Raw genomic sequence first — 18825 nt, forward strand, 5'->3', positions numbered from 1 at the left:
ACAAGAACCCTATCCATGTCAGTTCAGAGAATTTTAAACCTCCTTGAAGGACTATACTCTCTCCCGCTTGTTTATATAATATTCTTTACAGTATTTTCATATTGCATTATTTTTGTATACTGTTTACTTTCTTATTATTGCTGGTACCATTTGCTTCTTTGCCATTATTCTCTATTGCATTATCTTGTTATAGCATTTTCTTACTTCCCTTTCCCTCCCCTTCCTTCTCTATTCCCTTACAAAACCCATAAAATGCTTTTATTTCTTTGTTTGACATTAGCAATGTTATGTTTTTAGTACTGCTATATTCACCTTATCTCATTTTGCTAATGTCATGTTGTTGTATCTCATTATTGTTCTTCAATAAAGCTTTCAAACATAAAAAATAAATTGTTCATGTGCATAGTCTGATCTTGGACATCGTTTATGTCCTGAGAAGCAATAGGGCAAGCTAAACACCTCCGATCACACTCTGTCCTAAAGTAGCTCAGCTCAAAAGTCATTGAATCTTTGAGTTTCAAAGTTAAACCAAATTATTCGAATATACAGTCAACACTAGTGAACTGGGACACAGAATAATGCCTCAGGAGTGGCCAGTGCATGCAAGAGCAATGGGGCCGGGTTAGGAGGTAATTCGACAGACGACCACGAAGGAGAATGAAATAAATAAATTATTTTTCCTTGTTGTCTGTCAAAATCCCCACCACTTGCCCAACTGCTTCTACCTGCACAGGCCGCTGCTGGATTACCTGATCTGTTGTACTCACAAAAGAGGACATTTTGCAGGTGTGCAATAAATATCTTTACGCTGGTGCAGGAACCATATCCGCTGATATTTGACCAGGGGAAATGTAAGAGTGTGATTCTGAGAAGATATTGACTCGACTGCGTAACAGCACTTCTATGTTCTCTACTCTTGGCTAAACTGTACCCCTGTTGAGTTGAAGATCACTTGGGGTAACAAGTATGGAGGGCAGTGCAGCAGTGTTGGCATCCCTGTTAGCGTTTTCAAAGATGTACTAGGATACCTGCCTCAGTATTCTTTAACCATGGTGTTGGTTAGATAACAATATCATCGACATTGGGTGGAGTTGAGTTCTTTGCATAATTTTCAAAAAAGGGGACATGGGGGTAATATCCCCATTTGGGATAAATGTAACATCTCTATTAGAGGTAGAGGTGACTGGCCGAGATGGACTGGGCACACAAATAAAATGTTAATTCCCCAAATGCCAAGTCTCATTTAGTGACAGATGGGCCATCATTATGTCCACAGCCGATATAAACCTCCCACAGCCTTACAAAGTAAGGTCTGACAGAGGTTTGACCAAATGTCCACCCACCTGAATAATAGTGAGTAAATGCAGCCAGTTTTCACTGTCTGTCACAGCCAGGTAAAACCTGGTAAGTATGTAAGTATTTTTATTTGCACAATTAATTTAAATAGTTGCAATTCATGCAAAACAAAATTAACATTGTCCATATTATGCTGGTAGGGCAAAGGTTCTTAGTGATCATCTTCTGTTAGCAGGAAATTCATCTCAGTCATGAATTTTACAAAGCGGGTGGCCATCTGGGCTGAGTCGCCCCATATACACTCCTCTAGAGCTTCTTGGCACGTCCGGACATTCAGGGTCCGCCAAATTGGATGCAACAAAAAGGTTCATAAGAGAAGTCAGGTTCTGCAGATGCACAGGACGTGGATTAAGTTCTCTTCGCCGCTCTTGCAGAAACGGCACTGTGTAGACACATCTTCCTTGAATCTCTTGCCATACTTATACGCCCTCAGCGGGATTAGGCCGAAACGTAATCGTATTAGATGATGTTTCACTTGTGGTTTCATGGATGACGACAAATAGTGTGGTGGAGTTTTAGGACCATATAGTGTTGAGGCCCAAGTGCCGGGGGAGAGATTCTTCATGGTTAGAGCATCATGTTCGAGTGACAATATATTTGCTTGTTTGATCAAGATGTTTGCGATTTGCCCTATAGGCAGTGAACTTGTTCATATGTCTTGAGCCTCTAGTGCATCTAGGCAGAATGTCAAAAATTGGTTCCAGGGAGAGCTACGGTTGTTTAACAGAGACCACATGCAGCTCTTTAGTCTAAGATCACAGGCCTTTTTGTTTTTTAAACAATAGGCAATGAATCTTGCTTTCATTACCCAATGTTGGGATGACAAAGAGAAATCCATCCGGATTTGGGCATGAGAGGTCGAGTTGGGTAGATGGAACACTCTCTGAAAGCACATTGACTGGGCTCTATCAAGCCAGGTGAGCATTTTGTCTTTAAAGGTTATGGCGCCAAAGGCTATTGTCGGCAAAAATTTGGCGCCTATCACCCTAAGTAGTGGAGAAAAGTCTGGAGAGTGAACGGCTTTCTTAGTTCTTACAAAAGCCCCCTCCAAACTGCGGGTCACTCCCTGCATTGCATATGCTGCGCTGGTCTTCCTTTGTGATCTATCCAAATTCCCAGATACTTGTATGCGGTCACTATCTCTATTAGTTTCCCTTCAATGTACCAGGAGCGCGAAACTATCATTGCCTTAGTTTTGGTGATGTTGATCTCCAGAGCGTTTATTTTGCAATACTGGGCCAAAGAGTCAAAAAGTCTTTGAAGTCCCACCTGAGTTTGTCTGAGGAGGATCGTGTCCAGCATAATGCATTGATAGAATTTTGGTAGATTCAATTTGTGGTGGAAATGCTCCGGAGAGAGCGAGACACTTGGGCAGGTCTGCTAAATATAGATTAAAACGTGGTGTGACGTGCACTGACAACTCCCATGGCGAGGGCGGTATTGATTTTTTTTTTCAAAAGCAAATTAACACTTTGGGCTTTTGTTTAGGAAAATGGAAAAAAGTTTTTTAAGTTTGTTATGTGGATCCGTCATATTGACAAAACTGTCCATTAAACTTACAATGCATTGTCAGTGATGAAGCGAGCTTCAGAAAATATTTTATTCTGACTCGTGGATTTAATCTCCCATAACATGAACTAATTTATTAATGAGCTGTTGCATGATTTGTTTAATTAATTCAACCTAGATTAAGTTTGCACCACACATGAACACGCGGGAATTAATAACATGTGCTCTTGTTGCATTTGCAAGTCTGTTTTGTAACATGTGATTAATATTGTTTTGTTTGTCATGTCTGTCCTATTGTCTTTGTCACTATTAATATGCGGCAGATTATTCATGGCATGTGCTTTTTATATGTGCTTACATGTTTGTCCTATGTTGTGTTTGTCTGTCTGTGTATTATTTAATCATCTTTTTTACTCTTTCAGAAACATAAAGCTGGATTACATGAAGAATGGTAGATATTTTATGTGCTGCTTTATTTGTTTGCTTTTGCTAGATGTCTTTTATTAGTGGGTTAATTAATAATTAGCAAGGGTTGGGTGGTACAGAAGGGTTTGCTTTACCTTAATTAATCACTCTTTTTGTGTTTGTTTAAAGACTAGCCCGAGAGTGGTTTGAGGCCTAGCCTCTGTTTCTGAAGAAAAGTTGGTCGGCCTGTACGTGAGCAGAGTTGGAGCCAAGTGCAGTCATCTTGGAAATATTCCATGGAACTTTGCTTTCACATAACCTTTGAAAAAGACTGTGCTCTAACAACAGAGACTTTTTTCACAAACTGCTCTGGATGTTCTTTTTACAAGGCCGAGGAAGTGGCAGGCATAATTTTGCCGAGCTTTGGTGGAAGTCAGAAAGGCAACTTTTAAAATGTTGCAAAGCTCGGAAGTCATGTCACTCTATGTCAACGAACAATAGCAGGGTGACGTTCATACCCTGGAAGAGGTGGCTTTGGTGGTCTGACAGCCATCAACCAATCCGAGTGCTGAACTTTTAAAAAGAAGTACATTTAGTTAAATTTGAGAGCAAAAATGATATAAAATTGGCTCTCTTGAAGGGATTGGGGCTGACTGTTTCCTGAGGGCGAAGTGCTGTCCGATTTCCTTTGGATTGTAAGCATTCTACTGTTTATTAATTTGTTTCCCTTTCAGGTCAGAAAGCTAACTTAGGGAATAAGATTTATGATTTTCTTGATTCATTATTTTGAGCAATGCTGAATTGACAGTTATCTTTGTGCCAATGTTTAATGCATTTAACTGAATTAATAAAACTAAATGTTTGATTCTAATAAAGAGAGTTAGTAAAGATGATCTAATTCTGAATTTTAAAATAAACTTTTAAAATGACAAGCTGGTCTTGTTTATTGTAGCTAGCATCAAAATCAACATAATTGATCCATTCACCTCATGATTCAGCTGCTCTATTGTTTATTATGGGCCTGGTATTGATTGGTAAGTGTGATAGTGGATTGTGACATAATTTATAAAGTATTTTAGTTGGAGCGCTGGATCAATTTTGGTAGCATTCAGACGGTTATATGTTGTTTTTGACATGCATGTTACATATATGTTGGTATAGTCATAGGATTGATGTTTAACAAATGTTGAGTTGCTGATTTTGTCAGATTGTTATATGTAGTCTTAAGGATTTTTTCCAGCAGTGTGAAAAATTCCTGGTTAATTGCCGGCAAGGTAGTGTGACTAGAAGAGTTACACAGTGCATTTGTTCTGTTTCAAAATTGTGGTATAGAATATATCACGTCTTGTGGACGTACAACACAAGTTTAGGGAACTTAGATTTACTGGTTGAATGTATAGTGAGGATTGCCTATGAAATTGTAGCATTAAGCAGAGGGACCTGGTGAGCCTGTTTTAAAACTTTCTGTGAAAAGAGTAGTAGGATTTATCCAAGCTTGAGAGAAGGGTGAGATTGTGACGTCTATTCTTATCAACGCCTGACGTTTTCTGTGGTTGGTTCAAGTCCTGCCAAGAATTCGTGTGTGTATGATCAGGTTTTTCTGTTTGAAAGTGTGTAAATGATTTTGTAATATCAATTGAGTTAAATTTTGAATTGCTAAATGTATTTGCATTCAATTGGAGACACAATTGGTTATTACCTGTTAGAAGGGTAGGGTAAGAATTGCTCTATTGGCGATTGAAACTATTCTGTGAGAATAGCGTCGTCTATTCCACGCTGAGAATACTTGAATGAATGTATAAAACAATCTCTTTGTTTAGGGAAGCAGGCAAATGGTTCGTTTTGTGTAGTTATTAATTTGTTAAAAAAGAATATTGTAAAGCGCTCTGAAGCCTTTTGGTAAAGTCTGCGCTGTTTAAATGCATTGTAAGATGTTCTGCGCAGTTTAAAAATGTATAAAAATTGTTCAGCGTAGTTGAAATGTACAAAAAGGTGATCTGTGCTATTTTAATGCCTTTAGGAGCATTTAGGAGTGTTCTGAGTTAATTAGATTATAATTAATGTATTCCACGTTGTTAAAAGTATTTTAAAGAATTCTGCGCTATTTTATGAGCATTTTCGGGTCCCGATCGAAAATTCTGAAGGGAGAGGCCGTTTACCGAGTGAGGAGCGAAAGGGAAGAGCTGCCAGCTGCAGCAGCTGTCTACGTCACAGCTGCCGCGCTCTCATTCGTCAGGGTGCCGCAGCGTCATAGCAGGGCCGTGCCCTGATTGGTTAATGTGCCATAGTGTCACAGCAGAGCTGCGCCGTGATTCGTTGTGGCTCCCATAGTGTCACAGCAAGATCGTGCTGTGAATGGCTTGGTGTGCGAGTTGCAACTGACTGCCGAGTTGTTTATATACATTATGAGTGTCTCAGCTTTCATCTGGATTGTGGCACAAGTACTTTAGAATTTAAAACCATTGTGCAAGTCTGAATAAATGACTGTTTAAAGCGGTGAGAACCTGGTGTAAAATCTGCCATAAAAAGCTTATCTGAAATCTGTCATCGCGCTGTGTACAAAAGGAACAAGCTTGCTGTTACACTAATTAATTGAAATAAACACCGTGTTAATCTGCACAGCCAAGCGTTTATTAAGACTTGTCATATGTGACTGAAAATAAGCAGGTAGGCATTGAGGAAGGTCGTGTTGGAACATTACTGTTATACTAATTGAAAGTAAACATTGCATTCAGCCGAGTGTGGAGAGAGGCTCGTGCTGAAATACATGCTGTGCCACTAACATCGTGTGCAGAGAGCGTGAAGGAAAGCTTTTGCTGAAACCTTCTGTTCTGTAATTAGAAAATATAGATCATGTGGAAAGCGTGATGTCAGGAACTTCTCAAGGCATTGCATGAATGTATTCCTCTTGAACACAGTTTGCATAGTACATGGTATTTAAATCAACACTGACACAACAAAGAAAAATAATTTAAATGTGGTTTCTTTTCCTTAAAAAAAAAAGTGCTTGCTACAGCTGCCCCGTGTTGCAGCAGCCAGCAAGTGTTGTGACATAAATGGAATTAGTGATTTATGAGGTTTAAATAAGTTCAAGGGAAACTAATTTGATGCTGACTGTTTCCTGAGGGCGAAGTGCTGTCCGATTTCCTTTGGATTGTAAGCATTCTACTGTTTATTAATTTGTTTCCCTTTCAGGTCAGAAAGCTAACTTAGGGAATAAGATTTATGTTTTTCTTGATTCATTATTTTGAGCAATGCTGAATTGACAGTTATCTTTGTGCCAATGTTTAATGCATGTAACTGAATTAATAAAACTAAATGTTTGATTCTAATAAAGAGAGTTAATACAGATTATCTAATTATGAATTTTAAAATAAACTTTTAAAATGACAAGCTGGTCTTGTTTATTATAGCTAGCATCAAAATCAACATAATTGATCCATTCACCTCATGATTCAGCTGCTCTATTGTTTCTTATGGGCCTGGTATTGATTGGTAAGTGTGATAGTGGATTGTGACATCATTTATAAAGTATTTTAGTTGGAGCGCTGGATCAATTTTGGTAGCAGAGGATGGTTATATGTTGTTTTTGACATGCATGTTACATATATGTTGGTATAGTCATAGGATTGATGTTTAACAAATGTTGAGTTGCTGATTTTGTCAGATTGTTATATGTAGTCTTAAGGATTTTTTCCAGCAGTGTGAAAAATTCCTGGTTAATTGCTGGCAAGGTAGTGTGACTAGAAGAGTTACACAGTGCATTTGTTCTGTTTCAAAATTGTGGTATAGAATATATCACGTGTTGTGGACGTACAACACAAGTTTAGGGACCTTAGATTGACTGGTTGAATGTATAGTGAGGATTGCCTATGAAATTGTAGCATTAAGCAGAGGGACCTGGTGAGATAGAGGGGAAAAACTGAGGATCTTGCAGCAGTGTGTTTAAATAAAATGTTACAAATCTTTTCCACAAGTGGTAGTGCACAATATGTGCAAACAAGCATTCCTAAATACTTAATCATTTTTAAGGGTTTCTGCTTTTGTTAAAATAAGGTATTTTTATTGTTGTCTTTTGCCAACTATATTTACCTGTGTATTCAATTTTATTTACAAGTACTGTTGCAGTAAGGTGTGTAAGTGCAAATAAAATACATTTTAAACATATCTAATCACATTTAGGTGTTTGTTGTTGCAAAATAAATGTTTTACATTGCTGTTTTGTAAATGCATATTTTTTCCTAGGTTTATTAAAAATAGTGATACAGGTAAATTAGGAGTTGAATTCTTTTGAGCCGGGTATAACATATTATTTCACCTGTCCTTGATAATTAATTAATTAATTAATTGATCAGCAAAAGATTGGAAGGCCAATTAAGTGAACGCATTTACTTATTGTAATTATATTGACTATTTAAATCATGGATAATTATTACCAAAAGAAGAAGAAAACATGTTTTAGAATTTAAAAAAAAAAAAAAGAGGGGGTATATACTATGTACTAATTTTTCAAAAAAAATGTCAAAACTGTAAGTTTTTGTTTTTTGTTTTGTTTTATACTACTCAAATTGATATTTGTTTTGTTGGTGCAATTCAAAATGTAGTTATGCAATTTAAAACTTAGTTACCTAAATTCATTGGGGGGATGGGGATTCAAAGGTGGAAAAGATCCAACTTAGCTGAATAAAGAAAGGGTAAAGGATATAGAATTAGTAGGATGTAAGACTCAATACTAATTATGAGAGTTGCAGAAATATAGATGAAATTAGAGTTTAAGTACTAATCCTGAGTAAGCCTGAAACATGTTCAATAGATAAAATTTTAAATAACATTTTTGGGTGTTGTTTGGTGATTTTAAAATCACCAGATGAGGGAGTTGATGAAGCGAGCTTCAGAAAATATTTTATTCTGACTCGTGGATTTAATCTCCCATAACATGAACTAATTTATTAATGAGCTGTTGCATGATTTGTTTAATTAATTCAACCTAGATTAAGTTTGCACCACACATGAACACGCGGGAATTAATAACATGTGCTCTTGTTGCATTTGCAAGTCTGTTTTGTAACATGTGATTAATATTGTTTTGTTTGTCATGTCTGTCCTATTGTCTTTGTCACTATTAATATGCGGCAGATTATTCATGGCATGTGCTTTTTATATGTGCTTACATGTTTGTCCTATGTTGTGTTTGTCTGTCTGTGTATTATTTAATCATCTTTTTTACTCTTTCAGAAACATAAAGCTGGATTACATGAAGAATGGTAGATATTTTATGTGCTGCTTTATTTGTTTGCTTTTGCTAGATGTCTTTTATTAGTGGGTTAATTAATAATTAGCAAGGGTTGGGTGGTACAGAAGGGTTTGCTTTACCTGAATTAATCACTCTTTTTGTGTTTGTTTAAAGACTAGCCCGAGAGTGGTTTGAGGCCTAGCCTCTGTTTCTGAAGAAAAGTTGGTCGGCCTGTACGAGAGCAGAGTTGGAGCCAAGTGCAGTCATCTTGGAAATATTCCATGGAACTTTGCTTTCACATAACCTTTGAAAAAGACTGTGGCTCTAACAAAAGAGACTTTTTTCACGAACTGCTCTGGATGTTCTTTTTACAAGGCCGAGGAAGTGGCAGGCATAATTTTGCTGAGCTTTGGTGGAAGTCAGAAAGGCAACTTTTAAAATGTTGCAAAGCTCGGAAGTCATGTCACTCTATGTCAACGAACAATAGCAGGGTGACGTTCATACCCTGGAAGAGGTGGCTTTGGTGGTCTGACAGCCATCAACCAATCAGATTGCTGAACTTTTAAAAAGAAGTACATTTAGTTAAATTTGAGAGCAAAAATGATATAAAATTGGCTCTCTTGAAGGGATTGGGGCTGACTGTTTCCTGAGGGCGAAGTGCTGTTCGATTTCCTTTGGATTGTAAGCATTCTACTGTTTATTAATTTGTTTCCCTTTCAGGTCAGAAAGCTAACTTAGGGAATAAGATTTTTGTTTTTCTTGATTCATTATTTTGAGCAATGCTGAATTGACAGTTATCTTTGTGCCAATGTTTAATGCATTTAACTGAATTAATAAAACTAAATGTTTGATTCTAATAAAGAGAGTTAATAAAGATTATCTAATTATGAATTTTAAAATAAACTTTTAAAATGACAAGCTGGTCTTGTTTATTGTAGCTAGCATCAAAATCAACATAATTGATCCATTCACCTCATGATTCAGCTGCTCTATTGTTTCTTATGGGCCTGGTATTGATTGGTAAGTGTGATAGTGGATTGTGACACCATTTATAAAGTATTTTAGTTGGAGCGCTGGATCATCAGGAATTGCAGTGAAAGAGTTGCCAATGCTAGAAATGTCTGCTTTATGGCGGGCATCTTAGAATTTGGCGGAGGAGCGTCACCCCCACTGGCTCAGAGCCAGCAAATGAAAAATATGGCTGAGATACCCGCCACCCCCTCTCAACACAATCCCCAAGGATGGGAAACCGGAAACGGTTCTGAACTTTTGGAAGGCGGGAGGGAGTGACCCTCCCGGCCGTATTTATTAAAATATGAAACAAAATCAAAAACATTAAAATAACAGTTTCATATTATGTACAATTTCATTTCCACATTACGATGTTTGGCTAACCTTAACAGATCTCTAATACAAAGGTTCTCCTAGCCGAACTAACATCCTACAAAACATTTGACTTGAAATTGTACATCCTAACGTTAAGGGCCAACGGCAAGGTCGTAACCGGTGTCAGATCCCTAAACCAGAAATACCCCCCCTCACTTGTGAGGGGAGCGACCGCACAGAGGCGTACCTCAAGTGCATCTACCAATTTCCCTTGGACTTGACGGGGGCCCCAATGAACTCGACGCCATTTAACGGTCGTCCGAGGACTCGTGTGAGGTGTCTAAAAGGTAGCGTAAACCCCCTCCCGAACCCCACACAACTTATCCCATCTGCCGTCGCAGATGTCCTGGCCCCGGGAAATTCCCCAGGAGGGCCCGTAGCCCCTCCTATCCAGGAAGGGGCCTTGACCACCTTTCCTTTCCTTCCGGTGGCCTATCCTTAGAAGGGACCGCCTCCCCGTTGAGGGGCCAATGGCCACCTCCCCCGAGCGCTCCCATCCGTAATGGGTGACGCCCCCCCATAGGGATCTTCCAATTACTGCTCACCGATCATGACCTTACCGCCACAGGCCGGATAGTTGACCGGCTATCCGGACCCCCCACAACAACTCCTGCCTAAAGGTCATGTTTTAAACTCTTTAGCCAAGCTATGAGGTCTCCTATGAGTAACTCATTCCCCACCCGGGACAAATGAACCCCATCCCCCAAATACATACTGTCCCCTTTGATACAACCATGCGAAACAGAATGCAGTGTACTTGAACGAAACAATCTACTCAATTTGTTATTTATTTTCTTTACTGAATGATTCAGAGCAGAAACCGAAATAGCCATCCGCCACACTTTTCGTGGGATCATATGGGACCATGCAATTGTGCACCCTGGAACTCTTCTTGCCAACCAACTTACTGTGGAAAGCATTGCCTCAAGAAGAAGTCGTCTACCAGTGGCCACCAAATCGTTGCCCCCAAGATGGACTATGATTATAGACGGCGGTGACCTTGTCCGCCCTAACAAACCCTCAAAAAAGGATTGAAACTGGTCAATACAGAGCCCGCCCCTTCCGTAGAAGGACACCCTGTACCCGTATTCCCCAGGCACGTGAATCATGTCACCTGCTTTGAATACGTCCGCGGCACGCCTCACGTATGAGTGGCCCACGACCCACACCTCCTTTTTCGCAGCCGGTGATGTCTGACCGCTGGTCCCCAGGTGTCGGGTCGACTGCACAGTCCGCCCCGCCTCGTAAGCTTGCGCAACTGAAAACCAAACAAAAACAAGAAGCGTGAGTACATTATTACAGCTTCACAACATGTGCAACCGCACATACCTTTTATAACAGTTCGAGGACCAACGCCCCAAACGTTTTACTTCTTCTACACTCAGACCCCTGGCTGTAGCCTCAGTAACAGCCCCTATCCGAAAGGAATGGGTCCCAAACTCGCCGGGGTTCAAGCCCGCGGCCGAAATTGACATCGCAAACACCCGCTGGAACTGAAACCTCGTCAGTGGGGTGGCGTCAGCGTGTCTCAACAAGGTCCCCCCCCATGATGCCACCCTCTGCGCCAAATATTCCTCTACGCAAACCACAGGGCACATGGGAGACCCGGGAATCCTATGTATGACTATGCAGTCCCCAATCGCACCCTGATCGGTCTTGGATCTGACAAACGAGACAGTCATCGTCTCCTCCTTAACCTGGATGTGCTCACGGCACAGTCCCCCCACCGTATCATGCTTGTTCTTCGCCACCAGTTTGCTTACCCGCATAGCCCCATGGAATGCTAGCGCAAAAGCGGCTCGGAATAACACTGTTTCATACTGGGATGAACATGTCGCAGGGAGTACAGAAAATATCAGGGCCAACCTATCCAGACCTATCGGGTGCCTCTCATCTACTCTGCGACCCTCAAGGCGTTGCCACCCACGTAGCACTTTCTGCACCACAAAAGACGCTGTCGGGTCCTGGATCCCATGAGCCCTTGCCATAAAGGAAATGGCGGCCCGATGCCTCTGGGCCGTAGCTACTGATTTGCCTGCCTGATGTAAAGACAGCAGAAATTTTACGACAAGCTCTTCCTGTCCCCAAAGCTCCCCCCCAGCAGAACCCAAAAAGGACAAATAGGAACGGAACGCCCCTTCATATGCCTTCCTTGTCCTGGGTGCTAAACTCTCTCCCACGAGGTTTTGTAGTTCGGGGCACCGAGAGACCAGAGAGCTTCGGGAAAGGGTGCTGCCACCAGGTCCGCTGTGGGCAGAAAACCCCAGAAGGCCTGCATACGGAAACGAGAAAGCGCATCAGCCGCTTGGTTCAGTACCCCCAGGACATGTCTTGCCCTAAAGAGCACATTTAACTGCATACACAATAACACAATTTCTTTGAGCAGTCTCAGAATCCATTTGCAACGTGCTGCCTGACTATTGATACACTCAACCACAGTCATGTTATCAGACCAGAACACCACAGAGTGATCCCGAAACCCCTCCGGCCATGTTTTCAAGGCCACCAAAATAGGGAAGAGTTCAAGAAAAGCAATGTTACTCGTCAGCCCGCCCTCGTGCCACCATGACGGCCATTTCTGAGCCGACCATTGTGTACCAAATATGGCACCAAAACCTACACTCCCCGCCGAATCTGTCCAAAGCCCCAGCTCCTCGGAGGACACCGCCGGTTTGTTCCAGACAATTCGACCATTGAAATCCGCCAGAAATGCCAACCAAATGCGCATGTCCTGGCGAACCTCTGCCGAGAGCCTCGTGCGGTGATGTCCTTCCTTCAGGCCGACCATGGCTTGTGCAATCGAGCGGGAAAAGGGGCGGGCCATTGGCATTACTCTCAGGGCAAAATTCAACTGACCCACCACCTGTTGCAATTGATGCAGGTTTACTTTCGTCGCACGAATACATGTTTCAAGGGATGTCCTGAATTTTAACACTTTTTCCCTGGGTAATCTAAAACAACCTTCTTCCGAGTCGAGCTCGATCCCCAGAAACTCGAGCAAAGTTGAGGGACCCACAGTCTTACCTGGCGCCAATGGCACACCGAATTGATTCATTAAGACACAAAATTCATGTAAGGCCTGTCCACACTCAGGATCCCCGGCTGCCCCCAAAAACAGAAAGTCATCGAGATAATGCATAACATGCTGAAAACCCGTCTTCCTTGTGAATACCCATTGTAGAAAACAACTGAACTTTTCAAAATAGGCACAGGATATCGAGCACCCCATTGGCATACATCTATCCATGTAATAGCGACCCTGAAACATAAAACCAAGGAGACGCTGATCGTCTGGGTGCACGGGGAGCAACCGGAACGCTGACTCGATGTCTGACTTTGCCATCAGCGCCCCGGGCTCCAGGCGATTCAACATGGCGACGGCCTCATCGAAAGATGCGTACCGCACCGAACACACTTCCGGGTCTATCGCGTCATTCACGGAAAGACCACGTGGGGCTGACAAGTTATGTATCAGCCGAAACTCACCCGGGTCCTTCTTGGGGACCACCCCTAGAGGGGAACAAACAAAGTTAGCAACCGGTGGCAAATCAAATGGACCGGCGACACGACCTCGAGTCACCTCCTTCCCAATCTTTACCTGTACCACCGCCGTATGCTGCAAGACCGACAGTTGATTCTTACAGTTTGCTACACCCTGAAAATCCCCCACTGGGATGCGGAACCCATATGAAAACCCGTCCCGCAACACCCCAGCGGAAGCATGATCCGGGTATTCGTTGAGCCAAGGAATCATCGCCATGGTATCAATCGGAGTAGGTAAAGGCGCCCCTCGGACTATTTCAGACCTGTTTGGCGCTTCCCCTACCACCGTTATCACCCGTTTTGGCTCTGCACATGGACTCAGGACGGGATGGCTGCCCGCACCCCCCACATTCATGTCTGAACTTGCATGACCCCTGGGGCCTCGTACATTTTCCCCTATTAAAATTCCAACAAATCCCCCTTTTACCTGCGTTGCCACTCGGCTTCGAGTGGTACTCGTTACCTGCACCCGTCCGAAAGGGTGTCCCAGAGGATTGGCGGGAAGATTCACCCCCGTTACTCCCTGACAATGGCACTTTTAACATTCCTGAACTCTCCATTTTTTGCCATGAAACAGAGTCGTAACAATCCCAAGTCAGAACTGGGTCGTGCTCCTTAGCTTTTCTAAAAATATTGTCATAACAGAACCACTGATTGCCCCGTACGATACGGAATACTCCATGATACGTGACTGATAAATAGGCAACTCGGTCAGCAACTCGGGCCTGCGCTCGCCCATGATGGAGGTAAAAATGCCCCACGCTCTGCCCCAAGTACCTATGTTCTCATCAACCTTAAAGGCGGCCATTTTTGCGCGCCAAACACCCGGATGCATGAGCTCCTTTTGGCTCTTAACATGCTCCATCTCGTAATGGTCGGTAAGCAAAGAAAAAATGTTCACATACTCATTCGCCCAAATCTTTTCATTAATTTCCTGTGGAACATGCTGAGCCACCTTCTCCCTTCGTGAAGGTACAGACCTCTCCCCCGCGATCGGCAATGGCCGCTTACCTGAACCAGGTGCTGCATTTGCCGCCGAACTTGGGCCTGTTGCATTTTCCGCCGCCGGAACTGGCGGGGTAACAGAAGATGGTGCCTTCGCAGCCTCTCTAGATTCCCGCAGTTGTCTCATTACTGCCCGGGCGTCGTCAGCCGTGGTGCCCTCACTATCTTTTCCCAACCACGCTGCTAATTGCGCCGCTAACTCGGGAGGCATATCTTCCCCGGTCACGGGGGTGATCGGATGCCCCTCCTTCGGAGCCGGGGTTGGCTCCTCAAGTGGGGTATCGGGAACCGGGGTTTCCCCCCCAAGTGCCCCCCTTTTGGACCTCTTGCCTCTCCCACCAGGGACTACTCCTGGCAAAGCTGGTCCGATGACTCGCTTCGGTCCTCCCTCCCCGTTCTTAGCCGCCATCTGCTTCTTCAAATCGGCTACCTCCTTTATGAGCATGCGGAGCATCTGATCGGTACCGACCCGCTTTCCGACCTTCTTGCCTGGCATTCTCAAACGAAGATACCTGTAAAACAAAAAGAAAGATTACAACGCTCAAAATTGGCTCTTCGTTCCGTCTCGAGCTCACGTGCAGCGGGGAGGTGCAGCTTCAGAGCACAGGAACAAGAGGATGCTTTCTTGGCTTGTTGCTCCTTTTATCCGTCTTCGGGCGGGCGTAAACCCGCCCCCGCCTGCCTCCGAGGGCGTGGCCGGCCGCATCAGTGTCTAGGACAACCCACTCCAGGGCGGGAAAAGGCGCGCCCCGGCTACGCCGCTTCGGGTATACCAGCCGAGACTCGCCTCCCGCCCAAGATGGCTTCCCGGGGGGATCGTGGTACTCCACCATACGTTCGGGGGGACCGAATGGTCGCCCCTTTCCATAATTGATGTTCTAGCATTGTTTTATTTTTCATTTGCCGGCTCTGAGCCAGCTTCTGCAGGGAGGGGGTTGGGTATGAGAGGGGTGAGGAGGAGTAATATGTGAACTTCCTAATGTGTTTGGCTGGCCATCTCAGGCCCGCCAAACACTCACATGCACTTAGGTTTCTATGGCCAGGCTGCATTGAACAGCTTGGCTGGAGAAACCCCACAGACTCCCTGTCCTGAGCGCAGCATCTTTTCAACCTGCTCAGGCCAATCCCTGTGCTGCTCTCAAAGTATGAGAGCTGCATGGGGATTGGATAGGAGTCTGTACCAGGGGCTACTGCAAACAGGGAGAGGACAGGAGGCGTGACAAGGTAGGAGGCTTGTGGCTTCTGGTAAGTTCTATTTTTTAAACTAACACCCCAACATGCTCCCACCCCCCTTCTCCCCCTCCTGCGTTTCCTCCACCCACCTCATCACCATTTTGTTTGTGGTGGCGCCACTGTTTGACACCCTGGCTATCAGCCATCTACTGGTTCGCTAGATGAGAAAGGTACTGTGAGCATGTAGGCCAAAATAATGAAAGCTGAATGAGTCCATTTTGTTTAGAACCCTGCCACAGAGCATGTACACGCGTTAAGATTCCACATGTAGAAAATATACATTTTATTTTGGAGAACTCTGGTGGTGTGAGATGGTAGGGGAGTGAATGAATGGTGGGGAGAATGTATTGCTTCACTAATGTCATCTGTTGTTGTAGGAGGAGCAGATTTTTTAATGAATGTACGCTGTCTTTCTTTCCTTTGCTAAATAAGGGTTTAGCTACCCATATCTAGAGATGGTATGTTAATGTAGCATTTGCCTTAAGATTTTGTTCAGATGAATAAACCTTTACTATCAAAGAATAATCCTGCACTACGTTTATTTAGGAACTGCGCTTTCGCAATACAAACCTACACAAGCACTCTCTATTTTTATGTCCTTTTCAGAAGTCATCTATATTTAGGTAATGCCTGATGCAATGCCATTGGTAATAGTCAAGACCTAGATTAGTTTCTGCCTTATTGGTCCTTGTCAGTGAGGCACAGCTTAGATCCTGTGGCACAGAAAGCAAGTGATGCCTGTCTGGGCAGATACTTGGCCACTTAGGGCACTACGTAAAACACACAAAAGGTGATGGCAGAAATACCTGCAAATAGCCTATGGCTTGGTAGCAATCCATTGTTTTTACCTAATGTAACATACTATCAGATGCTCACCTTATGTTACCTGAGTATAGACACGTAACAATATCCGATCTCAGCGAGTTTTAATGTTGATTATCACAACGCAGTTGCACCTGTATTAGTGAAACCTTTTGTTGTAAGGCCTGATGTTACTGTAACAGTTCTACTTTTCTACCATGAATGTGTTTATTTACGTTCCCCTACTGCTTCTGATGAAAAACTGATAAGTCCTTCTTAAAAAAACTGCTGCTATTGGAGGCATCCCTCAAGGATGGCCATACTATCCCACCAAGTCGTCGATAACTTACAATCCATCCACCTCCATCAGTGTCCATGTCACAGAGCACAATCAGAGGTTTTCCATCCTCTGGGTAGATGGTGTACCAGCCACTGAGAATGGTCCCCCTCTGCAGAAGCTCCTTGCAGTTTTTTGCCCCTGCATCGTGCGTTGCTGAGGAGAAGATAAGACAAAAATATCATCAATGCAAGATAGGTATAGGCTATGTGGACTAGCTTCCAATTGAAAATCATAGAAAATGACAATAGTTCTTTTAAAGGGAATGTTACTGAAAGTAATATCTTTTATTTATAGAGAACAGAAGCAGCAAATTATCAGTCAACTCTAATTTAACCAGTTGCTGCTCTCACTGAAAGGGGTTTCAGTCAGAATTAAGGCAGCGCTGCAATAGACCTACTATATTGGCAAAGGACTGAGCCTTTGGCCATACATATAGCTTTGCTCCAATTGCATGGCCTGTAACTCAAACATCTAACACACACCTACAGGTATGTAAAAACATGCTTCTTAAAAGAAGAAAATATGATGTTCTTTATAAAACACAACACAGGAATGGAGAAAAAAAACAGTTATTACTATTCTCAAAATTAATGGTGCTCAATTTACCGACCTCTGAAAGATAAACAGCTGAGCTGGCTTTGATATGATTCGAGCTTCTGCATTGCTAGAAGGAAGTGCTTAACTACCTGTGGCACCTTGCCAGCTTGAGAAGATACGGAGTCCTCATCAGTGCTTCCCTTTAATGAGGTGTGAATACTGCTCCCTGAGCAGGAATCAAGGATTTGGACATTTCCAAGGCAGATGTGGTTATGTGGGATGTGGAATATATCAGCTCAGAAAAGACAGCTAGTGAGGGTCCAGGGATTTCACTACCTTAAAAGACACTAGAGTGAAGCCTGCCCAATCATATTTAAATGAAAAGTGAGACCTGGGCAGGAGAAGCAGTTTGTTATATAGGCTCTCTGCAGCCATTATGGCACCAGACCATTAGGACGGGAAGGTGGTGCAGAACTAGTTTGATGTGGTTTAGCAGGATCCCAATGCTCATATTTCCATAAACACACAGTTGGATGGCAAACAATTTCCCTTTAGGATCAGAAAGATTATGCCATGTTGATTTTGCCTCATAATAGGGAACAGTGGGTTAGTCTGCAGCAAATTAAATAGGACATGCTTTAAAAGTGGGAAGGATTGCCAGTGGAAACCTTTTCTGTATGGACCTGCAGAAGTACGGAAGAGAACGGGAGCTGTTGTTGGAGAACTGTGTGGAGACCTTAAGGGCTGGACCTTCTCCCACATGTACCTAGGACAAAGAAGTGGACTCCAATGGCTAGTTCGTTGCCCTCCAGTGTGTCTACGGGGACAAAACAAGCTGCAAGAGACCTTTTCCAAAAGTGCCCAGCTGCCCAGTAGGAACTGAACTGAACCAGACCCTGCTGGTGGCCTCTGTTGGAATGAGTCCTCGCCCCTACATGTTCTGCGGGCCTAAGAGTCTAAGATGGAATTAAGAGGAGCTGCCCCAAAAACTCTGAAAAGTTAGGACTTCGAACATTGTCAGACTTCTAAGACTTTTGGAGGGTCAGTGAGACCTCAGGGGCTAAGGTGTTTAAATTTGAAGCTCCTTCGTAGGATACAGCTTTAGGCTTGCTCCATAAGAGGATTTGGTGCTCCATAAAAAAGACGTTATGCTTGATTTAGAGTTTGGCAGACAGGATACTCCATTGCATATGCGACAGAGTACCCTGTCTGCCAAACAAACTGCCCCTACCTCATTTAAAGTCGGCAGACCGTAAGTATTCCATGGACAGAGACTTTCTTGGTTCTGTCAATGGAGTATGTCCCCCCAAATCCCGGCTGAATAGGGGCAGTCAGTATGAAGTCTTTTCTCCTGTTTATCACTGCACAGAAAAACCTGGTGGAAAGGGACAGGAAAAAAACACTAATGACCCCTCCCTGGGAATAAAACTCCCTAGCTGTGGTGGGTCATTAATTTTCTGTTTATCAGAAACAAACT

The 18825-nt window shown here is 43.1% G+C and overlaps 1 protein-coding gene across 1 annotated transcript in view; it reads right to left on the bottom strand.

The window, feature by feature from the left end:
- LOC147710452 (ficolin-1-like) overlaps positions 1 to 18825 on the bottom strand; it is a 241282-nt gene that overhangs the window by 82599 nt on the left and 139858 nt on the right. The window contains exon 6 of the mRNA XM_086921138.1: positions 16822 to 16964. Within this exon, the coding sequence (XP_086777264.1) occupies positions 16822 to 16964 (143 nt within the window). The remainder of the gene's footprint in view (positions 1 to 16821; positions 16965 to 18825) is intronic.

This window comes from Lissotriton vulgaris, chromosome 5 (assembly GCF_964263255.1).
Source record: "Lissotriton vulgaris chromosome 5, aLisVul1.2, whole genome shotgun sequence".
In the NCBI taxonomy this organism is placed as follows: domain Eukaryota; kingdom Metazoa; phylum Chordata; class Amphibia; order Caudata; family Salamandridae; genus Lissotriton; species Lissotriton vulgaris.